At 52.6% G+C, this 26,697-nt stretch overlaps 1 protein-coding gene across 1 annotated transcript in view; it reads right to left on the minus strand.

Moving 5' to 3' along the window:
* The window catches only part of sema3b (sema domain, immunoglobulin domain (Ig), short basic domain, secreted, (semaphorin) 3B), a 40,889-nt gene extending 18,330 nt beyond the window's left edge, over positions 1 to 22,559 (minus strand). Inside the window, exons 1-4 of the mRNA XM_066697565.1 lie at positions 22,194 to 22,559; positions 5,664 to 5,932; positions 2,675 to 2,832; positions 1,795 to 1,857 (exon numbers count right to left, since the gene is read on the minus strand). Coding sequence (XP_066553662.1) covers positions 1,795 to 1,857; positions 2,675 to 2,832; positions 5,664 to 5,793 — 351 coding nt within the window. The 5' untranslated portion in view covers positions 5,794 to 5,932; positions 22,194 to 22,559. The remainder of the gene's footprint in view (positions 1 to 1,794; positions 1,858 to 2,674; positions 2,833 to 5,663; positions 5,933 to 22,193) is intronic.
* Between the last annotated feature and the right edge of the window lie 4,138 nt (positions 22,560 to 26,697).

Below are 26,697 nucleotides of genomic sequence, written 5' to 3' on the forward strand. Positions count from 1 at the left end.
AGCTGCTGGGGAGGGAGTGGGGGGGCGGAGGGATCGAGTGGCCGGACTGCCAGGATGTCCTGGGGAGTCCCCCTGTCCCGAGTCCCCTCTGCCCACCAGCACAAACACAGACACACCGGCCGACGAGCCACACACACCGAGATGCATTACACTGTGAGAGTCGGGGCAATTCATCAGACTGCGCGCAGGTGGTCCGGGGAGAGGGGGTGCTGGGGTGAGGTGGGGGGCTGCAGGGTCGCTACTGTGCATCATCTGGCAGCAGTCCCCCATCCTGAGCGAGAGCAGGATCCTTCATGCCTGCAGCTCGACCCAGGCTGGGAGGAACACAGCTGGGGAACGGGACGGCTTTCAGGGCTGTGGAGGGGAACTGCAGAGCTGTCTGAGCATGGAGAGGCAGACTGTCCGTCTGTCTATCTGTCTGTATGTCCATCTCTCTGTCCATGAGTCTGTCCATCTGTCCGTCCGTATCTCTGTGGGTCTGTCTTTCCATCTCTCTGTCTGTGTGTCCATCTGTCCATGTGTCTGTCCATCTATCGGTCTCTCTGTCTGTCTGTCCGTCCACCCGCTTCCCTCCCAGTCTGTCCGTCCATCCATCTGGACAACTTATCACCCCCAGCACTCTGAAACCCCTCTGGCCCCTCGAGAACCCTGCCCCTGTGGACATGAGATCCCCTGTGTTTACACGGCCGTGTGAGTGAAAACCCAGACTCATCAACACCCAACACCCAACACCTCGCCTGGCCTCTCTGTTGATGACTAAACACCCCCCCATCTCTGCTCCAGCCTGCTGCGCTGCTACGGCAAGCACACAGGGCCAAAATATTGAGAGGATCTCACAGGACTGCGCTGAAATCAGTCAGTAATGAACTGACAAACACACTGACTCTCATTCACTCTGACTCTCACACATGCGCACATGCACACGCACACACACACACACACACACACACACACACACACTGACACACACTGCCCCGCTCTGTCTCTCCAGCATTCTCACCCACCTGTGAAGCGGGCTCTGGCCCTTATAAGGCCTGCCTGTGCTCTGCCAGCAATAAATCTCTCTTTGCTGCATTATCACCAGTACAGCGCCAATAAATCACCGGAGCATCCAAACCCTCTCCCAGCGCTGGCTGCCCCCCAGTGCTTCAGTCTGTGTGTGTTTAATTGAGACAGGTCTCTGCGCATGTGTTCCACTCACACAGACACGGCCATAGGGAGAAACATCAACCACACTGTCATCTGTTTATTTACAGCCCCCCTGCAGCCAGAGAGCAGCCAGACGTCACCTGAGCACAGGTGAGCCAAGAGACGCAACACCTGGACGCTGTTTTATTGCCGTACAAGATGTTCTCTATCGAGCTCTCAATCCACTGCTCTTAACAACCGGAGTTTTTATGAGCTGATTACGTATCTGTTCTGTTATTTTCTCTCTGTAGACACACATGCCCACACACACACCCACGCACCCACACAAACACACCCAAACACACATGCACCCAGACAAACACACACACACACAATAACACAGACACATGCACACACACGCACCCAAACTCACGCACGCAAGTACACACACACCCAGACAAACACACACACACAACTATGCTCACACACGCATCCAAAATCACACACCCATGTGAGCTCCTGAACCAGGAGGTGCGCCGTGCAACCTGTCACATGGTCACATGGTGACATGGTCACCTCAGCCCCACAGAACTGCCGTCAGACCCCCCGTGCTGCCCCAGCTGCCCCGCCCTGCGGCCGCCTCTCGCTCGGCTCAGTCGTACTCACATTGATGTCCTTCCCAGCCCAGTTACACTCCTCCCGCCAGTCCACGGGTGCCGGCCAGTAAATCTGAAGGAAAGAGAGAGGATGTGAGAGGAGAGGACTTTGGTCCTTCAGGGCAGGCAGTAGACTATTGCCAATAACGTCCCACAAAAATCCAACCACTCTCCTCTCCAGCCATGCCAGTGTGGGATGCCGGGAATGTCAGGCGAATTCAATCCCTGGTTCTCTATTTTTTCAGTAATCAGAATAAGACAAACAGCAGCGGAGAACAATGCAAATCTGAAACCCACTTCTGAAAGCAGAACAATAAAAAAGAACACAGCAGAGGAGATCGCAGACTGAATACCTCCTGCGCTGCGTCATGGAAAGCGTGTTTCGGGGGATGGCTGAGAGTGCCACAGCGGGGGGGCGATGTGTGTCAGAGGTAAGGGCTGTTCATTCACAGTCGGACTGTTCTGAGCTGGTTCAGCTTTTCAAATCAGTGGAGAGTTTTTCCATCCTGTGTGACCCGGAGTAGCCCTGTGTCATGGCGGTGGTTTGTGTCGTGGTGGTGGGTGTTGGGGTGGTGGTGTGTGGCGTGGCAGAGGTGGAGTTGTGTGGCATGGTGCTGTTGTGTGTCATGGCGGTGTTTTGTGTCGTGTCAGTGGTGGTTATTATGGTGATAGTGTGTTATGGCAGTAGTGTGTGGCGTGGCAGTGATGTGTGTAGTGGCGGTGGCGTGTGGTGTGTCGGGGGTGTGACTCGTGGCAGTGGCGTGGGTCGTGGCGGGGGCGTGGCGAAGGCGTGTCTCGAGGCGTGGTGTTTTATTATGGCGATGGCGTGTTGCTATGGCAGTGGCCTGGCTACGGTGCTGGGGGGCCGGAGGGGGGGGGGGGGCGCTGACCTTGTGCTCCTGCTTGGCGATGTTGTCCAGGCTGAGCGACAGCAGGAAGTTCTTGGCTCCCACGAAGAGCCGGCCCCTCTCCTCGTCCAGCAGCAGCGTGTTGAAGCAGCAGGAGCGCTCCAGCTCAAAACGACGCACCCCCTGGAACGCCACCAGATCTGCAAACACAGACACGCCTGTCAGCACAGCGCAGACACACCACTCAGCACTCAGCACAGAGCAGACACCCCCTCAGCACAGCGCCAGGTCCATATCGAGGCCTGCTCAATTGGTATAACAATATCCTTTTGTGGTCCCTGTCCGATGGCCATGACAATCCCTCACACTGGGTTCTTCGGGGTTCAGAGTCAGGGTGAAACACCTGGCAGCAGCCCCCCGTAACAACCAAGCCTCTCGCTGACATTCGACTGATATTGCGGTGACAAAGTACGCTAAACAATCGCGTTAAAACAATGCTGTACTGTAGCGGGACAGTGGGGACACACTGCATGAGTGCTAGAGCTGGCACTGGGGGCCCAGGCATGATCTCACTTCAGAGGCGGCACTGCCATGTGTGTCCCACTGCACCACCCAGCTGATAACAGCCACTGAGCGCAGGAGTTTCCACACAATCACTGCCTGACCTCACTGCGCTAATCAGAAAGGCGTCAGAGTGCTGTGGTGCAAAGGGCCGTTACTTCACTCTCTAAACAAAACACAACAGAGAGAGGGAGGGAGAGGGAGAGAAGCACCGCGGCGTATTCTATCACCAAAGCAACTGGGGACATGTCATCTGTATCAGCAGAGATCAGATGGGACGGGAGATGGAGGGGGCAGGTGGTGGGACAGGGACCGCTCTGCTGAGAACCCCCACAGGGTTACGACCGGACTGGGTGATCCCCCTGCCTGCCTACAGTACCTACAGAGGATTCCAACACTACTCCTAATGGGGGGATGGATGACATCATCTGTCTCCTCCTGTTGCAGCATCTGTGTCGAAACGTGTCCCCTGGGTGAGGACTGCTGTCCAGCGTGTCACAGACCAGCTCCCTCGACTGCTACATCACTGTGTGTGTGTGTGAGACTTTGCTGGAGCCTCTTCTTCCATGCAAGCTCTCACCCTCTTCTCAAACATACGCACATGTGTAGCCTGTGCCCTGTGTAACTGTGTCTGAGTGCTCCATACGTGTGTAAATATCATATGTTTATAATTAGTCTGAATTGTGGAGCCTGAGTTTCCTGAGATGAAGGCAAAAAGCCAAATTCATAAGACAGACAATCCAACCACTACTTCTAATCCTGGCAAGATGCTGAGACTTCCCATCAGCTTTGTTTTCATGATTTTACCATCGGCTTATGAAAGTCTTCGCTCTGGTATTGTGCCGTTCTCTGATGCCCCCATTTTCATGTCAGGAGTTTGCAATGCCCTGTTTCCCACTGTCTGTACTGTGGTTACCTCTCCCTGTAACCCTGTGGGCTTTACTGTGCTTCACTGCACTTAACTGTGCCTTTACAGCAGCCTCCAAAGCTCAGCTGCAGCCAACAGAAACCAACCAATCAGGACCGGCATTACATCTGGCCAGCTGTGCAGCACAGAGGGAGGAAGACATCCCACATCCACATCCTCACTCAGCTCAACTGTTTTTTTATCCATTTTCCTTGTTTTTCTTTCTTTACTTTGTCTCTCGGCACTAGTCAGCGCTCAGACACCCCTCCGGCCCCCCACTGAGGGTCTCCACAGTCACAGAGGCAGGCCGAGCACTGAGAGAGACCTCCACACACACCGTGCACTCCGCTTCACTCCCACACAACTGGCAGCACAGAACACACACCTACAGACACGCAGACATACACACACACACTGACACACACAGAGGCGTTGCTGAGCTCGTACGCTGCTGTTCTCCTGTGTGGAGTGTAATTCACCCTGACCCCTCACCCCCCATCTCAGCGCTGCTGTAAACGCGCCAAACATTGTGGAATAAGTGCGCTGCCATAAACTAAAATTAAACCCTGCTTAACGGGCACAGCTGTTTAAATATGCATGTCCTTACGCATATAGAATAAACAGACCCTGAAGAAAACGACCCGACAAAGACAGGAATGAAAGAAAGGATTTGCACACCTCGGTGGGTTCTCGTTCCAGATAAATAATAGATTTTAATTGATATGAAAGAGGGTTTCTCACCCCCCCAGGCCATTTCTAATACCGTCCTGCAGGCCCATCACTCATCCTCAGAGAAATATCTCCACAGCTCAGCCTCCTGTGCACTCGCCTGGCTGGGCTGGACATTTTTATCAGGTGACATCCTGTCTGAGGAGGTGACTTCACTCTCTGCTCAGGGCAATGTCTCCCGAGAGCCGAGAGCCAACAAAGCCAAGAGCATCAGTTTCACACAGAGTGTCAGTGTGGACAGGCAGACCTTTAAATTATATATAGTACAAAATGTATAATATATAAATATGCACATACTACAGTGTCATATACAGACACTGTCCATTTGAAGGATAGTTTGATCTAGTTTCTCTTCTCTCGTCTCTCTCTCCCCTCTTCCCTCCTCTCTCTTCCGTCCTCCCTCCTCTCTCCTCTCTCCTCTCCCATCTCTCCTCTCTCTGGGTGACGCCCCAGCCGTCTGCTCCCACTTCGCCCAGGTGACCTTTCCCTGTGTGCCAGGCTGCGGGTCACTTCCTGTGCTGATCTGATAAGGGGCGACCCAGCGGGCGCCTGGCTCATTCACTGCGGCTCTTATCTGGGGGAGCAGCAGCAACTCCCACCCCCCCATGAGGCCGAACTGTGGCTCACAGGTCTTTATAATAGTCCCTGTATGTATGTACGTGTGTGTGTGTGTTCATATGTATTAAAGAATGCTCTGGTATATAAACAGGAAGTGAGGTGGGGGAAGTGTTTTAGTGTCGCACACTGGCTGAGGGTGGTGTTGACTGACGCACAAGGCTGATGCTGTCAAAAAGTCACAGTGTAAGTAAGTTAGTTGGTTGGTCGAGGGCTCACCTTGATAGGCCAACTTCATCCGGGGGGAGGAGGAAGAGGAGCTGGTGGTCTTACTGAGCCCACTGGTCTGCTGCACTGCCAGCAAGGCGAAGAAGAGCAAGGAGCTCCACAGCATCCTCACTCTCGTCATGGCGGTCGTCTCGTCGTCGCTCGGGACCTCTGCCCCGCTGCGCTCTCTGGCTGGCTCTCCTGCTCAGCCCAGGCGTCCCTCTCAGTGACACGGGGACGGGGGGGACGGGGACGGGGACTCTGCAGCAGCGAGACACGACCTAAAAATAGACACAGGCGTCACACACAGCCCCGGCGTCACCTTCCCCTGGCAAGCAGGGCCCTGCTATTTTGGTAGAGGGATAGCACAGCACAGTACAGCAGATCAAAGCACAACACAGCACAACACAGCACAGCACAACACAACACAGCACAACACAGCACAACACAGCACAACACAGCACAGCACAACACAACACAGCACAACACAACACAGTACAGCAGATCACAACACAACACAACACAATGTGAGTTCACCTAGAGTACAGTATGGTAAAGTGCAGTAATGCGGTACAGTGAGGTGCAGTACAGTATAGTAAAGTGCAGTGCTGTGAAGTGCAGTAAAGTGCAGGAGTAGTGAGTGTCACATTGCACACCCTGCTCTAAAGTCATTAAGTGGTCTGGACCCGGGAACCCCCCTGAGCTGCCAACCTGGCCTGACCCTCTGACATGTTTATTTACTTAAAAAGGGCAAAATGGGCAGATTTGCATTCTGGGACATGTTGTACCCAGTGAGTGTTACAGAAGTTGCCCAAAGGAAAGTCAAATTAAACACAACAGAGCTGCTGAGCCCCTCCACCACCACCCCCCCGTCACATTAATCACGCTGCACACGTGGGAAAGGCAAAGCAACACAAAAATGCCAAGAATTTACAAGGACTAAGGTGGGGATTTGCGACTGGGTTCGTTAATGCGAGAAACATGCGAATTGGCCGGGGTCCCTCTGTGCAGCTTGACTGTGGCTCGGGGGGGTGAAATCCTGACTGATGCCTCTCTCTCCTCTGCCCCTGTACCCCCCCACAGGGCACAGCTACACTCTCACCCCACTGAACACACACCAAGCTCCAGCAATGACAGATTGATGTTTACCCGTCTATCGATCGATCATTATTTATTGATGTATTTATGTGTCTAATGCCTTCATCCAAGGAGACTCCCATTAAATAGCACCACCGCTTTACAAAAGTAGTCTTTTTAAAAAGTTCCTTTCTTTTTAAAAGGTAATGTTGAGAGTAAAGTGGACGCAGGCTGTTGGTTAACAAAGCGACCCAGAATATCACAGCAGGAAAGGCTTTCAGTTATTCTGTACCTGTTTCTTGTAACAAAGGAAGAGAAAGGGGTAGAAAGATGCGATTGTTCTCCAGTCAGATTTTCCCTGGCACCGCACCAGCAGACTACAATGGCCCCTAGTCACACGGGAACAACAGGCGAACACAGAGCCCTCTGATGGAGTGGCTTCAGCGCGCAAAAGTATTTGACTGCAGTTAATTAATGGCTTTGGGTTTTTCTCCTGCCTGTGAAAATAAAAAGACTACCTCACATTTCTGAGGCACTCGCCCCGAATCAGCAGAGCTCACAAAGCACCTGCAGTCTCACTCAGTGTGGGAAGGACAGGTGAGCGACGGGCACCGGGGGTCTCACCAGGGGTCAGCCCACAGCCCCAGCAGGAGCAGCAATGGGGGTCAGAGCCAGGCAGAGCCACCCCCCGTCTAAGCCAGCCCGTGTGCTCCCCCTACCCCACTCCTCAACAAATAGAGAATATAAATCTGCAAACAGACACACTGACACACACACACACACACACACACACACACACACACACACACACACACAACACACACACAGGAAGACATGTGGCTAGACTGCTGCTGAGGACGGGAACACGGCACTGTGTGACAAAACATCAGATACATCTTCTTTGTAGACTCCAGGTAGACCATGAGAGAGGTTCTGCAGAATCCAAGAGGTTACTGCGCCCAGAACTGCCTTCCCAGCACCAGGATGGAGAAGCGGGACGCAGGGAGGTCCCGTCCGCTCGCCCCCTCGCCCCGCTGCCAGGCTGGGGGACAATCCGCTCTCAGGGACTGACTTTCTGTTCTTTATTGTCTTCCAGGTCAGAAGAGGAACAGAGCCAGTGCGCTGAGTGAGTGAGTGAAAGGAGGGAGGGAATAATACACTCGATTGAACAACAGCTGTGACTGAGAGAGAGAGAGAGAGAGAGAGAGAGAGGAAGGGGAGGGGGAGGGGGCAGGGAGGGTTGTGTGTGGCAGGTTATTGTATCCCTCCCTCCCTCCCTCCCTCCCCAGCCTGATGGAGTAGTTTTCGGGTGTTGTAGTGTGGTTGGTGGTTGTGAAAGACAAAGGTTATTACTTGGGGGGGGGGGTTGCCAAAGTAGACGCGGGGAGCAAAGAAAGCAGTGGAGGAATGACTTTCTCCACTTGACACCATAGAAATCCCAGAGCATCGATTAAATGCCTTCAAATGAGGTATAAATCTACTGCAACAGACTCACAGACACACGCACAACCCCCTTCCGCACTCATCCTGGGGGTCCCCTGCTTTCTCTCGCACACAATGGAGACCCTTCTGAAAACACAGCCCTGAAGAGTCCGACCCAGAGCCCTCAAACTGCCCCCCAGTGCTGGAGAGGAAGAGGACGGGACTCCTACCACGCTGGATCTGCGGTAAACCCTGTCCACTGTGGTAAACACACCTCAGGAACAGTGAGCCGGTGTCAAACCCTGCTGAAGTGCGGTGAACAGACCCGCACCGGGCAAGACCCTGGCACAGACACACACCAGCCTGGACACTGGCACAGCCCCCGCACCAGGTCAGACCCTGGCACAGACACCGGCTCACATGTGGTTGTGTGTGTGTGTTGTGTGTGTGCGTCTGGATTCAGATCCACAGCGCCAGCACACTGCAGCTCCCGTCAGTGAACAGATTCTCCCATTTAGCGCCGCTGCTCCGGATCTGTGAATGAGTCTGTGCCTTCGTGACCCCCACTTGACCCCTCCGCCGACCCCAGCGTGACCCCTGGGGCTCCCACTCTCCTTCTGTATGAGAAGCTGTCTGCTCTCTCGCTTTCAGTGCCTCTCCTTACATCTCTCTCTATAAATATCTCTCTCTATAAATTTCTCTCTCTCTTTACATCTCTCTCACTCAATTTCATTCATCTCTCCTTTTCTTCTCTTTCTCTCCATCAGCCATTTTTTAAGCTGCACTGCTCCTCTCCCCACTGCCTTCAGTCAGCTGCTTGTGCTGTTCACCGACGGGGCTTTTCTGTTAAATAATAATAATCATGTTAAAATCGTAGGGTCTGAGTTTTGCATCGGCCCGAGTCTGGAAATCTTGTGCGTCTGATATAGGAATTGGGAAAACTTTCCAGTCACTAGTGTGTCCATGCCGGTGAAAGCTGTGGTGTCTCAACAAGAGACTCCTAGACAGCGTCTCTCCAGAGCTGAGAGCCGCACAACTGGGTGAGCAGGAGCGGGTGATGAAAGCATCCCGACAGCTCAGCGCACAGAGAGAGAGAGAGAGAGAGAGAGAGAGAGAGAGAGAGAGAGAGAGAGAGAGAGAGGGAGCTGCAGTTGTCGTAGATTTCATTGTCGTAAAAGCCACAGAGGTGAATAATGCATTTGCACTGAAACAAAACGTTTAAGAAAATAAAATCCTTGTAATGAACCTGGTTCCCGTGTGTTTATTTATTCATTCATGTATTTGGGGAACACAATGCAAATTAAGATGCTGATCGATGCACCGTAACGATCGACTGTGGTTTCACCTCAAACAACCTGAGCTGGCAAAGTCAAGCCTGCGGTTGTTCCTCTCTTTTTTTCATTCTTTCTTTCACTTTCTCTCTCAAGCCTATTCCTGTCCACCTTTACTATACCTCTTGTAACACTTCTCCCCTAGAGACTGCGGCCTGTATGCCGATGCGGACATCTTTAAGGGCTCAGGGTATCCCGACCGCGTTGCCACTCGAGGCCAGGTCCGATCCGGGGCAGGTAACCTCAGCCCGGCGATGCTTTCTCCTCCTTCTGTCATCTCCGGTGTTTCTGGTCTCTAGCTCTGTTGTCATTTCTGCCACTGAGCGGTGAACAGGAAGGACACCGTGTTCAAGGCACAGCTCTCAGAGCTCAGCGTGAATCAGAGGAAAACAAACTGGTGGAAAGCAGTTCCTGCACAGGTCTGCAGTTCCTGTGATGAACAGGGAAACACCCTTTACTGGCTGGGGAGAGGGGAAAAAAATCACATCTGTCATAAAACAAGACTCAACTCAACCTGCGTGGGCACTTGGGGCCGGTGTGTCGGTGCAGAGGGTCCCAGTGCTGTGCTGAAGGGTTCCCAGGAATGATCAAAACAAGATGTCTGGAAGGAGACCAAAGCCGGCACTGCAGCCAGTCAGTTGATCTGGTGTCAATTTGCAGACTGATAAAACAAACCCTCCACGTCTTCAAAACACAGTGAAGCTCTGCAGGGCTGCAAGTGCAACCAGCGGCCCGTCCAGACACACCCACTCTGACAGCAATGCGAGCACGCCACCCACCGCGCCGTTCCCTCTCCCTACACCGCGCCGATCCCTCTCCCTACACCGCGCCGATCCCTCTCCCTATATGCACTGTTCCCTCTCCTTTTGGGAACGGTTCTGTCGTTGTGCAGGCGAGGCTGAGCGGCTCGGACGGGCGCTGGGAGGAGTGCGAATATGAACAGGGGGTCTGACCATGCAGGCGCTATACCCCACCCAAACCAGCTCTCGTCTGAAATCAATCTGCTGACACTCAGACACTTCCAAGTTCTGTTATCTACCCATAACCACACCACTGACCGGTGACACACGCCGTTACAGCACTGTCTAGAAGCAGGAGCAAGACATTTTGTCATCCATATATCTGTATTTCACACGTTTACGTCTGAGAGTCACCCTGGCAAAGCACAGCAGCTTCAAACTGAAGGAGGAGGAGGAGGAGGGGAAGAAGAAGGAGACAGAGAAGATGAAGAATGTACAAATCTGTCACTCCTGACACCATCGCACACTGTCCCCCCATCCAGGGGCCCCTGAGGGTCACGGCCTCCTTCCCTGCAGAGGCCACACTGACAGTCCAGGGACAGACCAAGCCGAGGCCTTGAACTGAGGAGGTGGTCCTGCGAGGAACCCCCCACTGGACTACAAACAGTCACAGCCAAGGCAAACAACACAGACACACGCAGACACGCACAGACACACGCACAGACACGCGCACACACGCGAACACACGCAGGTGGACATGAGCTTCAGTCTGACTCTGCCCAGTCCAGTCCAGTCACACTGTTAAAGCTGCTCTGCTCAGCTTAGTCCACTAAAGCCTGCTGAGGACTCCTGTGGACCCGATCCCAAACCGACCCAGTCCTGTCAGGATTAAGTGAGTCATCTTCACCGACCCGACCGAGTTTTCACAGAGTGTGACTAACAAAGACACGTTGACTAAAGCGATCCAGCTTCGTCCTGGAGAACAGAACCAGGGCTCTCAAAAGATTCTTCAAAACCAACAGAGTTGCGGGCTTTTTGAGAACACATCCCGAAGAGCAGCGAGCAAGAGGAGCAGGTAAACTCGAGGAGCCGCAAGGAGAATCACGTGCAAGCTAATACTCAAGGTGTTGACACACACAGCGATGCAGGAGGGGGGGTGCGGATTTTTGGTACCGAGTCATAGATAGTTCTGCAGCAGTAAAATGTTATTTTCCAAAAAATCTCATTCCAGGAGCCGAAGCTGCCGGCGCTGGGGAGCCAACATGTGGTGCGCATTTGCGAGCTTCTGGCCATCAGCTCTCGCGCAATAACAGATTGTGTGCTGCGTCTGAAGACACACAGGGGGCTGTAGTGGAAAAGAGAGATCACTCGCCCAGCCAAAGCCTCTGGAAAAAAACAATTACTGTTTTATTAAAAGACAAGGTTTTTCACCTTGGAAAAAGCGTGGTCCTCATTCCACCTCCAGACTGGGAGCAGGGATGGCTGGAGCTCAGACGCTCTCTCTCTCTCTCGCCACAGGCACAGGCAGGTAGAGCTGCCGACCCGATTGCAGATGCTATGATCAAGGGGTCGACGGAGGAGACAGGTTGTGAGACAGATAATGCAGGATCTACTCTGGGGGGCCGGGCCGGTCTCACAGCCACACGTGGAACTAGGAACAGCAACGCAGCGAGCACGAGAGAGAGAGAGAGAGAGACAGCGCGAGAGAAAGAGAGAGAGCGTGCCTGGCAGTACATGGCCCATTGGGGGCAATGAAGGAATCAGGGGTCGTCATCCAGAGCTGCCGGGGATTATGAATCAGGTCTATGTCTATAAAACAATCAGTACAGCAGCTCCTGTGTGGATCAGCAGACAAGGTGTGTGTGTGCGTATTATAAATATATATAAGTGTAAAAAGGATGTGGTATAAAAAATGTTCTGACAGGACCCAGGCTGGTTTGCGTCACTGCTGAGGCACGTTTACTACGGTGGACCATAGTTTACATGTGGTAGAGTTTGGTAAAGTATATCCAAGACATACAGAAACCATAGAAAACGCACTGTAAAAATAGGCTAAACACAGTAAAAGCCCATCTGTAAATTGAGCAGAGTAAACTTGCACCAGTGACCAGCTTTTGCGTTGAATCACAGGAGGACGGGGGGAGGAACTAGAGGCCCCTCACCCAGCCGGGGAGAGGGCTTCAATGAGCTGAAAGAGCAGCTTCACTGAGACACCCCTCGATGGCATCTCCCTCCACTACGCTACTGAAACACAACAGGAAATGACCAACAGAGGCTCAACTGCACAACACCCCCCAGAACCACACAACACCCCCCAGAACACCGCGCTCGGTCCTCAGAGGAACTCACAAACCCATGTCCGACCTGCCACAAAAGGTGTTTTTCTCCAGAGCTACGGTTCACAAACTCCAGGTCGCCGGTGCAGTGCATTGAGACGTGGATCTGAAACTAAAACTCACTTTTAGGAGTCCCCCAAGTATTTGCCCTCCATACATGTAAATACCTGCAGTCAGGGGCCCGGCAGCCCGGGGCCCCAGCCCCCCGTTCCGCCTGGTTGCGTAGCGCTCTCCGGCCAATGACAGATCATCCTGACTGTCTCTGAGGATGAACAACACAATGACTGGAGTGTGAAAATGCTGATCTATATTCAATCTGAAAGGGGTATGTGGAATTGGTCACAAAAAGATCACCTTTACTGTTACCTTTGCTGGCAACCTGGAATTGGTCACAGCTTGCCAAAAATAAATGCTCCAGCCTGGAATAAACCGCAACCACCAGACACCCGATTCCTGTTCCCACACTACTGTAGGTCTCGGTGTACGAGATGAGGGCCCGGTAACAGACACGGAACCGCGACAGCTTTTTCAAAAGGGGCAGAAGAAGGACATGTTCTGAACACGCTAAGGGTCACGCTAGCGCACACGTGCCACGGAAAAAACAACAGAACGACGTGGATGTGGGGCGGCACCGTCCCGTTCCCTGGGCCCCCCTCCGTGCCGGGGCCGTGGATCAGGGGGGAGCCGGAGCGGATTAGAGGCAGCAGGACACGGCGCTGCCACAATGGGCAACAGAGACAGTGATCTGCACACATCATCGCCTCACAAAGACATGGTGCATTCCTGGGGACCTGGATACAGGACAGACTCCATCAGGAGCTCAGGAGCACATGGGGACGGGACTGGCATTGTCTTCAGAGCAGGGGGGGTAGTGGTGAGAATTCAGGCAGGGGGGGTTCCCCTGCATCAAACGCACCAAACCTCCCTCCACGCTCTTCCCCCAAACCCCCCATCCTGCTGACAGGGCCACCATTAGGGATTAGGAACCAAAGCTCAGTTGATTCTGTCGCCGACAAGACCACAACATTGCAATGTCAACACCAGGACTGGCGGCGCTGCAGCAACAACCGTCTGGCACAGTGCGCCACAAACATGCACGGGCAGCGGGCAGCGGGCAGCGGGCAAGAGCTTCATCGAGCATTCAGGGACGATCGAACCCTTCACTGATTCATCAACACATACTGTCCCAACACACCCACCTCTGAAACGCACACAATATACAACAGCTAGACAATACATTCAGCAGTACTCTGACAGAGATATAAAGAGTGAAAGAGCAGAGAGAGAGAGGGAGGGGGCAGGGAGAGAGACCGAGGGTGTTGAGTTCGATTTGCTTGAAATCTTAATTTTCTTTCTTCCAGTTTCTTTCTTCTCCTCTGCAGCGCTGAAGACAACTTGAGCAAAGTAATCTCATCTGGCAGCTCGACAAGACTTTGCTTCTTAAGGATCTTAATCCATTAATATAAACACAAAGAGAGAGGGAGAGGGGGAAGCGAAGATCCGTGTTGTTGTGTTCGAGCGTGCCGAGCCAGCGAGTTTGGCTCCTCTGAGCAGAGCGCAGTAGAGATGCTTTTAAACCCAAATGTGGAGCCAGCGCTCGAGCTGTGCAGAGCCCTGAGCCGTTCGCCAGCTGTCTGTTGTGTAAATCATCCTGCCGATGCGCAGCCGCGTCGTCGTTCGGTTTTCTACTTTAGCTCTTTCGTTTTTTTCTTGCTATTCGGCTGCCTTTTGAAGCCATCATCTCATAATGGCAAAACCACTCTGGTGTTTTCGTTTTGCTGTGTAAAATCCCTGCTGCTGTGTAATGCAACAACATTACGGCCCCCCGAGTACACCTAACCCACTTCCTTCCCCTCTTCCTTCACCAGGAACTGCGCGATGACAAGCCGTGCAGCCCTTTCACCTCGGTCACGTGACCGTAACCCCCTCAATCACATCCACTCTCCATGTGGAGGCCAGTCTCCACCAAAAACACAAAACAGGCATCTCCAGGAAGTTGAATGATACATATACACTCAAAAAACAACAACAAGGTGTGAAGCGCTGTATGGACACCAAGCATCTGCAAGAGGAATTAGGATTATAGGAAATGAGGAAAAGTGTCCCTAGAGCAAGTGGTGCTAATCACCCCTGCAAAGACATATAATGATAATAATAATCACGTCTGCTTTGTGCTCGAACAGAGCGGCCCTTCTGAAAACATTCAGAGACGACCTCGGGGCCCAGGGTTCAGGGGCCAGACCTGACACTTCAACAGGCGGTTGTCTGTCAGGTGAGCGGCCGCAGTGGGGGGCTGTCAGGGCAGCCGAGCGACAGTTTCACGACCCCATTACTGACAGGAAAATTAAAGAGCTGGAAGCGAGGTGAGGAGAGCGAGGCGGCCATAAAGCAAACAAGAGGGGAGAGGGGCGATATCGGATGTCACACACGCTCACACACACACTCTCACTCACACTCACACAAACTCACGCTCACACTCTCACACACACTCTCACACACACGCTCACACACACAATGGCAAAGACTGGGAGACATGCAGGAAGATGAAATAGATGTGTAAGGCTCATCCCAGACAGGGTTTGCAGCCCGTTGCTCTACAGTGCCAGACGTCTGAGGAGCCATTCAGGGACGAGCCCAGAAGAATGTCATCTGGAATTCCCTTCCACGCCGGCATTGTCTGCCTCGGCAGTGTGTCCCGCAGGACGCCTTCCCCGCCACCTCCGTGCACATTCACCGCATTCTTCTTCTTCTCGTTTTTCCTCCCTCTCTCTCTAATTCTCTCCCTCCATCTCTCTCTTTCTCTGTCTTGGAAATCCCCCCCTTCAAATAAATGAGGTAATCTCTGAGACAGAAGACAGAAACATTGGAATCAGCCGCTCGATTTGTGTCTTGATTTATTGTCCTGCCCTGTTTGAAGTTGCAGGTGAGCCCCAGAGGTGCGGCTGGGTTCTTCGAGAGGAGCTGGGGGGGGGGCAGGAAGTGCGTCTTTAGCACCCAGGGGCCACAGGCACGTTCGTTCAGTCTCGCAGGGTGGATCTCTAGCGACTGATACAATTAATCAAAACATGATTTCAACGGTCTGTGCGATTCCTGCCTTTGTGTGTGTTCTTTGTTTGGTGTGGCTCCACTTTACGGCCAGGTTTGAGCTCAAATCAGGTCGCGCTCCTCATGAGCCACAGCAGAGAAACGCACTTCATCTGAAATGTATTTCACAAACACACATTAAAATGAGATGGGAATCAGGGACTGGGAGCCGTGGATTAGGGACGAACAATTTGGAAATTAAACTGCTTCTGTTGTTGCTCTTGATTTGGGGGGGAAGCACTTATGACTGACAGAGATGCCTGCAATTAGAAACTATAAACACGATCTGCGGACAGGATGGGGTCTTACAACACTGACCTACACCTGCATGACACACTGAACACCCCCTTCTGTGTGCCACTGGCCCACAGCCATTTAAAAAGCCAAACTAAGCAAAGCACCAGTTCACAGAAGCGTGCCATTCCTGCTGGAAACTTCTCGCCCCGCTGTCTCCTGGTCTGCTGCAGAAGTGCGCAGCGCGGGGGACAGATCTGCGCTCAGACAAACCCATCGCGGCTGGAATAATGCGATTACACGGCATCGATGCCTTAACGCCTCATTGGAAAGTAATTAACTGAACATCCGTCAGCATTGTGCGAGCGTTTAGACTAACCAGAACAACACGGCGGACGCGGATCGCTCTCTTGTGTGCCTGTTAATCTGTCGCTTCATTTACCGCACTTAATTAGTTAATTACTGAGGCCCCGCTGGGTCAGGGAGGATTATCATCGGGAACAGGGGGCGCCCGGTCCTGCGGAGTTTACAGCAAGCCCGGCGTCTGCGGCAGGACCTGGGGGAGGCTGGCAATTTAACGAGTTTAATCAAATATATATAAGAAATGAATGAAGTAATTAGGAACCAGACACTTTGAGCTCTCCAGGACTAGCCCCCTCCCCCCAATCCTGATCTTAGATGTCCTTGGAAGCGAAAAGAAAAGCCCGGCCAGGAACGCGCCTCCAGAGCTGCTCCAGAATCCACCGGCCCGGCCCATAGAGAGGCGCAGCGGGGGCAGGACAGGAGCCGCGGTGCTCGGGATTCAATGCCAGAGACAAAAAGTCATGTGGCTCACTCCAGTGATAGTGCTGTAAATAGTGCTCCTGCACAATATTGCTATGTGGTCAGCAAACGAGCAGCAAGGCCACAAAACACAGCACGCTGCTCAGTGACCGCACTGTGGGCGAGACACTGCGCTTACACTGGGAAATGGACTCGGGTATTCAGGAGTGGGCAGAAGGACCACAACTTCCTGTTTCACTTCATTCTTCGAGCCGAGAGGAGGTGAAGGTTTTTGTTTTTGATTCGACTGGGTCATTGTAGCTGGAACAACAACTAGTGCTGTGTGTGCATGTGCGCGTGCGTGTGCATGTGCCAGCACTAGACACCCCAGGTGAACTCCATTATTTAGCAGCAGCCCTGTTAAGAACACAGCCCTCCAACCCCGCGGAGACCCAGCTCTCTGTTACTGTGCTACGAGAACGTGCAAACCCTGACGTGCATCAGCGTAATTCACAGGGACGTCTGAGAGCCATTAGCCACAGCGCTTAATGAATTTCTATGTCAGCGAGAGACGGCAGAGAAGTAGGGCCAGATTTACCCATACTGAGCTTTCTCGTGTTGTTCTCTCTCTCTGTCTCCACTACAAAAGTCTTGAAAGAGTATCAAGGCACAGGCCAGATGTGGGGGAAATAAAAGACATGCAATTCATCCGCCTGCTTTTCCTTCTTATTATTTAATTAAGAAAGAAGATGGAAGAATTACAGATGCCATATTCTCTCTCTCTCTCTCTCTCTCTCAAGAAGCCAATAAAAGTCCCTCAGATCGCGTGTCAGTGGTCAGTCTGACGTCCGGAATTTTGGCTTAAGAAAACAGACCCAAGAGGAGCCCCCAGCGCTGCCTGCTGTAAAGACCTCGGAGGCATTGGTGCAGGGAGCCCGTGCAATCAGGGCCATCTCTGCCCACGGGGGGGGGCAGGGCACACCTGTGTTTGTCTTTGGCCTCCTGCAGGTGAACGGCACGGGTTTCCTCAGCAGGTATCCGATCGCTCTGCAGCCCCGGGCGTCCCCTGAGCCGCGCACCCTGGGGGCGTTTATCTCTGGGAAAAGGATACATTGCAACGGCTCTGACAGCAGGTCGCTACGGGTCCCTGCACTGCGGCTGCAGAGGGGCCGACAGCTCGGAAAGCAGGGGGTTTGTTTTGTTTTTTGCGGGTGATGAATGGCAAGTGTGAGAGAGGTGAGGGCAGGGAGGGGTGCGGCAGTGTTTGGGGGGGCAGGACGGATGTTGGCGAGTCCACGTGCCTGGCTGTGACGAGAGAGTGCGCTTGTGTGTCCAAGTTCATATATATATTCATGTACAGATGTATATTCATGCCTGCTGTGTTACCCTATGTCACAGCGGCGGTGTCTGTGCCTCAGAGTGTGTTCACGCTGCTAGCTTTGTGTGAGTGTTTGTGTTCGATGTGCTGGTTGTTGCGACCCAAAGACTAATTCCCACTAATAACCTTGAGGGAAAAAGCAGTCACTGAAGATACGATGGCACCGATCAGAACCAGAGAGGAATCTGCCTGTTTGAGAAGCCCCCTCTGAAGAACTTGAGAAAGTCCATTCGCCCCATCGTGCTCGTTTGGTATCCATCTTCAGCCACATCGCTGGGGAGTTTGTTCAGATTGTGACGCCTCTCTGTGTGAAGAAGTGTCTCCTGTTTTCTGTCTTGAATGCCTTGAAGCCCAATTTCCATTTGTGTCAGAAAACCGCACACAGTGAGAAATCCCCTTCTCTCTGTGGGGGGCTGAGATTATCAATATCTCTGCAGATGGGTTCCAGAGACTGGGTGACACTGCTAGGATCAGCCCCCCATGCGCCACAGTGCCATCAGCCCCCTGTGTGTGAAACGAGACCCCAGCGCGTGACAGGGCTGCGTTATCAATAGTCAGTGGCCGGGGGGGAGCCGGTGGGGGGGATCACTGTGACCTTGGCATGACGGGGGTGATTAAGGGGGGCAGGGAGGTCACATCCATCAGCTCATCCACTCCGGGGTGCCCCCCCACAGCCCAGCCTCCCGCCCTGATTGAGGGTTTAATTTTCTTGTTGCAAACTGGCAGCCTGTCTCCCTCGAGCCGCTGCTAATCCATCACAGCGATCCCCCCCCACTTCACACTCCTGCAATCAATCCACCCTGACCGAGGGTCTCATCTTCATCAGAGTGGGGGGGTGGATGATGTTGGATAATTGCACCAGCTCAGACTCACCAACACCTCCCCCCCCCCCCCACACACAGATACTCCAACACACCCTCCCCCACCCGTCTCCCGGCAGTGCTGTCAGGCCGTGTTGACATGCTGCACTGACTGTTTACAGACACACCAGTACCTGCGCCCGGACTCGCCCCTCTCTGTGGTGGGGGGCTGCCAGGCCGGACACTCCGTGTACCTGTCTCTGCCCGGGGGGCCGGCGCACCACAATGCAGCGTGGGGAGGGGGTGGGGGGTTACAGCAGGCATCTGTCTTTTTTTTTTTACATGGCAAATGAAATTAAAAACGAACCGCAATCCCCTCTGAGAGCCGCGCAATTAACTGGCTTTAAGAGCCCGGTCTCTCGGCGTCGGCTAAAAGCATCTCCCTCTCAGAGTCATCAGCTGCCGCATGAATTATGCAAAAACGACCCGGCGAGGACTAATTGGTTTTGGCAGCGAAGTCTGCGGCACACTTCAGCACAGAGAGAGAGAGCATGTCCTTCTGTCTGTCTGTGTGTCTGTCCCACAGCAGAGGAAGGGCATCAGGCGACATGAGACACGCAACATGCAACACGTGGGGAGGAAGTGGAGAGGCGTGCAGGACGATGCAGGGGAGACAGCAGACAGCAGGTGAGCGAGACCAGCCTTGTTAACATTGCTGCAGCGGGGAAATACAACGGAGCCGAGCAGAGACCTTCCTCAACCGAGAGACATGCAGCGCTGTCCTACAGAGAGAGATGCCACTCTGACACGTCCTCCTCTCACACACACACACACACACACACACACACACACACCCCAGTGTCATGTCCACACCTGCCAGCCACTTCGCATTCCAGCCTTAACAACTGCCCTGCAGAGCACTAGATCAACACAACTCTGCACTACAGTCTGACACTACCCCGCTAAGCCCCCCCGGCCAGCTCCTCAGTGCCGGCCCTCGAGGCCGAGCTGAAGACCCTTTTAATTAGCGGTGCACAGGCCAGGGGGCGGCGGCTGTAGTTTAATGGCCCCGGGACCCCCCTCCCGCCTACGAAGTTCAAGGTGTCGCGAAGCTCCTCTGCCTCCCGGTGAGGGCGGCACTGACAGGGTCCTCAATCTGGCGCACAATTACAAGGTGGAGACGGCACGGGCTGACTCACACGCTGGGGGGGGACAAGCTCGGGGAGGGAGGCATGCCGAGGGGAAGCCCGAGGTTGCTGGTTTGGCCGCGACGGTTTAATTTGTCAGTGACTTCGTCTCAGAGTAGTGATCACTCCTCCATTAGAGGAACTCAACCCCGGGTGAAAAGGTCAGGCGGCGGCCGGACAAGCTGCACGGCTCCTGCTTTGTAATTTCAGACCTTTGTTCGCTGCGGTGGAATTGAAACCCCACACCGGCGTGCATCCGCAGGGGGATTCTGTTCTAGTGCATCTCACGAGCGTTGTGCCCTCGTCAGTCCGGGTGCTGATGTTTACACGTGTCTATTCGTACATCTGTCTCTGGCGGTGTGTGCGGCGCTCCCTGGCGATGTGTGGAGACAACTGGAATTGAGCTGAACTGAATTGCGTTGAGTCTTGGATCTGATTAAACCCTGTTGCTCTGGCGTAAACATGTCCCTTTCCCCAGCCCTAGCGCACAGATACAGGCAGACCAGCCCATGTTTCCAGAAAAGAGGATCTGTGTGTGTGTGTGTGTGTTCGTTCACATTCAAACCACCTCACTGCCTCTACTGAGCTAACTGCACAATTTCTAGACACAGAGGGAATGAGTAACACGACTAAACTCAGTCCACCGGTTAATAAATGCATGAACAAAAGATGCATCTTCTGAACGGAAACCCTGGTTGGATCCATTGCAGTCCCCCTGGGACCAACACAGCCTGGCACCAGATGGCACAGAGTCGAAGCCAGGATTTGAGACAGGAGGCAACTCTTTCTACACATACACACACCTGCACATACAAACACGTGCACTGCATAAGCGCACCCACACACCTCCACACGGAGAATGACAGTGTGTTGTCTGTACAGAGGCAGAGGTCCAGATCGCTGCAGACCGTTATTCTGATGCACGGACATCGCTGGAAAGGCGACCCATTGAGCTGCTGAGAGGAGTGAAGAATTGCAATCTCTCTCGCTCTCTCTCTCTCGCTCTCTCTCTCTCGCTCTCTCTCTCTCTCACGCAGCATGTAGAAGATCATGGCACAGAGTTGTCTGCCAGATCCTCACACGCAGCACAGGGTCTCTGCACGGCCGGACACTGAACACACGACCCCTCCTGCCCTCAGCGCTCCTCTCCTTCCACACGGCAGAGAACTAAACCACAGCCTGACTGTCAATGCTGCTGCCTTTCTTCACTTTTCTTTTCATGCACACACACAAATATACTCTCTCTGTCACACATTAAAAACAATCCACATCCTTTTACAGGCGGAGAAAGCCACTGTCCACTCAGACCTGCAAATGCAATATTTAACACCGCCTGAACGCCTGGAACGGGGGGTGGGGGGGCTTGTCCTTTTATGTCTGTCTCTCCCTCCCAGTCCCCTCGGCCGCATCTTCACACGGGGCTCCGCGCCTCGAGACAGAGAGTCTAGCCAACCGCCCAGCTTGTATCTCCCTGCGCCCTTTACTTATTTCATATGGCTTTTCAATGTGGTCATTTGAAATGTAAATGTGATAGCAAGGCAGAGACGGAGCAGAATTAAAGGCTGTGTTACAGGAGAGCACATAATGAGAGAGAGAGAGAGAATCAGAGCTCTGTTACAGGAGGGTGAGATTTGAGAGAGGGAGACAAGAAAAGAAAGGAAAGGCAAAGGTTGGGAGTTTTGTTACAGGGGTACAGAGATAGACAGAGACAGAGGGGAAGAGAGAGGGACTATGGGACAGGTTTGAAAGAGGGGCAGACTGCTGTGGCTCTGGGAGAAAGGGATACAGGTTGAGAGAGATAGACAGAAATGCATATATATATATATATATATATATATATATATATATATATATATATATATATATATATATATTTCCATATATGTCTTGACAACACTGCGAGGTTATTCATGGCGCCAATAGCACCTTAACCTGAAACTGAATTGAGAGAGAGTTGGTGCTCCGGTCAGTGCGTTGAAGTCAGCGCAGCAGCCCTGCGATCAGAGCGGCTCGGCAGGTGCCTCCAGATGCGAGATCTTTCCCGAGATCATACAGGACCAGAGCAGGAGAGGAGCAGCACCTCCTCACTACAGCTGGGAAAACAAATACAGCCACACAGAAAGACCAAGGAGAGGGGGAGGGAGAAAGGGAAAGAGAAAGAAAAGGAAGATAATAAAGCACACTGCCTTACTTGCACTTTACACCTCCGTTCAGCAGAGCCAGTCCGCGGCCGCGAGCAGAGACATGCTGATCCCAGAGCCGAGACGCCGGACCTTCATTTGTGTCCTCGCCCGTCTTCCGTTTTGCTTGACTTTTTTTATCCAGAGGCAAGACATAGGGGGGAGCAGTGTGAAGAAAAAAGAAAAAACAAATAAATATTGAAAAAAGAAAAGAAAGACTTTAAAGAGGGGCAGAGAGTGTGATCGCCGGATTGAAATTCCCAGTGTCCGTCTCCGGAGGAATGTGCGGGTGTGTGACGGGAATCTGCCCCGGGCTGGGACTGTGCACTGGCAGCTATAAACCACAGCTCTCCTTCACTCCCTCTCCCTCTCAGTGCCCTTCCAGTCCTCCCTCCCTCTCTCCCTCTCTCTCTCAGCCCCTCCCTCCAGATCAGTGCGGCGGACGAGCGGGTGAAGGCAGTCCTGGGTTAAAACCTCTCTCAACTTTTCTCTTTTTTGAAATGATTAACCCCTTCTTGTCCTTCTTGTTTTTTCTTTTTCTTCTTCTTCTTGCACTACAGCGGGACTTCGAGGAAGGCATGGAGTGATATCTCTCCCAACCGCTCCCTTTCCTTTCCCTTATTAACCCATTTCTGTGAGCCAAGCTGTTTTTTATCCGTGTTTTATACAGCGTCACTCGAGGGAGGAGGGACAGGTATCCAGCAGGACACACGGGACAGGCCACCCTGTGGGGACAGGAGGACACTCTCAGGGATAATCTCTTATCTGAGCTGTATCTCGTAGCGCTTGCCATTGCTCTGTGCAACCCCTTGCTTCCCGCTGCCGGGCGGCTTTGTCACTGCTGTAGGGCAACCTGTTAATCCACAGCTCCCAGTCATGCATTTACAACCTGGGTGTGAGAGGAGAGCAGGGGGGGCGGCTGTGTTGTCATGTTTTGGACGCTGAGTCACTGGACCAACATTGTCTATAAAGTTAGTTGAGAAACCCAGTGATTTATTTATTATTTTTTATCGGCCTTTCCTTGGCAACCACCTCAAAGCCCTTTGCAAGGAGTGCCATACAGCGCAATGAAGTCCAGCACAAACACAGACGTGTGCAAGAGCAGACCGACAATAAACCCAGTGCACCGGTTACCGCCACCCTGCCTGTGTGTGGGACAGTCGGTGGCAGGGTCAAAGGCTGCGGTCATGCAACTGCTCTTTAGTGGAATGAAAACCTGCAGAAGCACAAGCAGGCGGAGATGGTGATCATTGCTATACAGGCCATCGACAAGGTCCTGCACCCAAGCGCACTCATGTCACTGTAAAACACAAAGATCCAGTCAGCAGCAGCGGAGGCCCGAATCTGTCGAGCACTGAATCAGAAGTGCGTTACTGTCTGTAAAAGACGATGCCAGTGGAAATGTCAAAGCTTTATATTTCACATAAATACTACAGGCGAAGGCGCAATGAAAAACTATAGTAATCTAACAAACATGTATCTTGCAATTAAGACATGAATAATAATAATAATAATAATAATAATACTCATTTTTGCATTACGAAATACTGTCAGACTGAATTACTTTTAGCATAGACAAACACTAAAGGTTTTCTTATTTTATTCTATTAGGCTAAATTCCAGATTTTCGAGGCTGCAGATCTGATTATTTTAGCTTTCAGAAAAGCGAAGCCCTGCTCATCCCTCAAACACTGCCATGCATTGATTGTCAAATGTGGGCTTTTTAGTAGCAAACAGGTCAATCCAGTGTAGATGCATCAATTAAACACTGTGCTGGGTGGGGAGATTTACTCTTTAAATAATAATAATAATAATTCACCTGTTACTGATATGAAGGTGCACTTTTGACTACATTTTAATTGTTCATTTGACACGCACTTCCTCAGACAGAACTGTGTGTCCAGCACAGTGTGGAGGAGGAAGGGGGACGCACACAGGGGCACTGAGTGAAGTCTAACGTTGTCTCTGCTTTTTGTCTTCTTGTTATTTTAAATGCAACGTTCACTTCCTTGAGGGGGGGATTAAAAGAGTCTGTAAACGTTTCCCCAGCGTGTGCGCGGGGCACAGAGCCGCGGTGAATAGGGCAGCGCGGCGGCCGGCAGCAGCTGTCACTCGCACAGCAGGCCAGGCTGAACAGCAGAGTTCCTCCACAGCGGCCCTAAATTAGAGCCCCCCCCCCGGCAGAGCTGCAGGATGCACAGTTCACACACACACACACACACCCTCCCTCCCCTCGCCTCTCTGCTCAGCATTGTCCAGTTACTATTAGTCCAGCAGCGTTTGTACAGGCCTGGGACAGCCAGGGCCCTGCAGGCACACTGAGCTCGCCTTTATTCTCCTCTTAGCGTTCCTCTTTTCTTTTCTCTCCTCAGGCCCGTGTGTGCAGCGCTGTGGCACAGGACTGGCGCTCTCGGGTCGCCCAGCAGGCACACTCTATTACAGTCTCGTGACAGGGCTGAGGAGGAATCAAGAGACACTTTCCGGTTTCTTCTCCTTCCTCTACTTTAATCCAAGGGACATAAAGTCATATTCAGACCTGGGCGCCCTTATCACGCATGGACTTCAGAGTTCAGGGCATTTAAAACACAACTATTCCGTCTCTCACTCCTCACTCCTCCCCCGTATCGCACCCGTGTCCGAGCCCAGGCGTTAGACGGCTCTTCTCCGTGACGCCGGGAACACGTGTGTTGTGGGTAAGCTGAGCTCGCTGATAAGAGCACGGCGGCAGGCAGCTCTGAGGGGCCGAGCCGCTGTGAACCCGATTACTTTCCACTGGTGTTTATGAGTAAATACTGTCTCCTAACCACCGTATTAAATCACAGCCGTCACAGAGAGAGAGAGAGAGAGAGAGAGAGAGAGAGGGGCTGTCAGTCTTTAAAAGCTCTTTTAAACCTGAGCCTGAGGGGGGGCTGTGTTTGGCTCTGCGTGTGTTTGTGTGTGTTTGTTTGTTTGTGTGTGTGTGTGATTGTGATTGCATGCTAGTGTCAGGTTGCTTTTGTTTGTGTCCAGCTGGGTGGGCTGAGTGACACGACCGGAAACGCACTCCTGTGTGGCTCGACCAGTAACCCCAGCATGGGGCAAAGCAGTGCAGACGCACTGGACTGTGTCAACAGCCAACGGTCACATTCAAAACGTCACTCCAGGTGTCCCCCCAATTCTGAAGCAAAACCTACGCCCCTGCATTTCTGTGTAATATATTTAGAAGACAATACAGATATATTAACATATTATATACATTTAAGACTGAGGATGTTCTCAGTTCTAACTAAAAAAAGTTTAAAAAGTTCCCTTTCCCCTAATAAATACATCTTTATTTAAATTTAAACGTGTTTTAGAGAATATACTGAAACAAATGGTTTTTCACAATGGCACCAGTGCTGCCAGTTCTCTCTCTCTCTCTCTCTCACACACACACACTCACACACAAACACACACACACTCACACCCACACACTCACACTCACACACCCACACCCACACACACACACACACACACACACTCACACACTCACACTCACACACTCACACTCACACACCCACACACACACACACACACACACACACTCACACACACACACACTCACACACTCACACTCACACACACACACACACTCACACACTCACACTCACACACTCACACACACACACAGGTCTGCCTGATTTTGGCAACACACACAACGATGGAGACTAATTGTTTCACACCCGGGCTCTCGGAGGGATTATAACGAGGCGCTGTGGGAACAGACGCCGCTCTCGCTCGCTGTCCCACGCTGGGCCGAGCCCTAATCCCAGTCAGCTGGTGTTGGGCGGCTAGGCCACTGTGAAGTGCCGTACTGCAGGATTTCCCGCCGCCAGTCATTCAAAAAGAAAAGAAACACGAACAGCCTCGAGCTGCAAAATCAGGAAAAAGAAAGAAAGAAAAAAAAGCTGCATAATTACCCCCCCACTGGGGAGGGATGGACGGTGCTGCTCTCTGCACCGGGGTAGACCTGCCGTGAAGTGAGCGATACCTGGGGCCCATTTAAAGCAGCACAGAGATCCAGTCAGCCAGCCGGCCTCTCCTCTCTACTCCCTCCCCTCTCTCTCCTCTCTCTCCTCCACCTGCTCTTGATTCGATCTGTTTGGGCTTCAGTTCAGTCGTGGTCTCAGTGGCAGGGAACAGAAACCCAGTGGAATGTCACATTGTCAGAACCAGCCCGGCCCACTGCTGCCGCCTCCGCACTCGTCTCAATTGAAGTCGAACCCGCTGTCCTCGCCACAAGCCACAGCTACGGCCGGCCGCAGTCCGTCTCTCGCGGCTCGGCCGCGGCAGCGTGTGATGAAGAGGGAAAAGCCCGAAGTCCCTGAAGCCACAGGAATCGTTTGTGTGCGGAGAGCTGTGGTTCAGCCCCCCCACAGCAATTGTGCACGGCCCCCTGGGAATTCCTCGGCAGGTTTTGTGTGCATGGCGTTGGGGAAGCGCTTATTCAGAGACTCCACTTTGAGCTTAACCAGCAGCTGACGTGAATTACTCAAC

The sequence above is a fragment of the Amia ocellicauda genome, chromosome 3 (assembly GCF_036373705.1).
Source record: "Amia ocellicauda isolate fAmiCal2 chromosome 3, fAmiCal2.hap1, whole genome shotgun sequence".
Classification (NCBI taxonomy): Eukaryota; Metazoa; Chordata; class Actinopteri; order Amiiformes; family Amiidae; genus Amia; species Amia ocellicauda.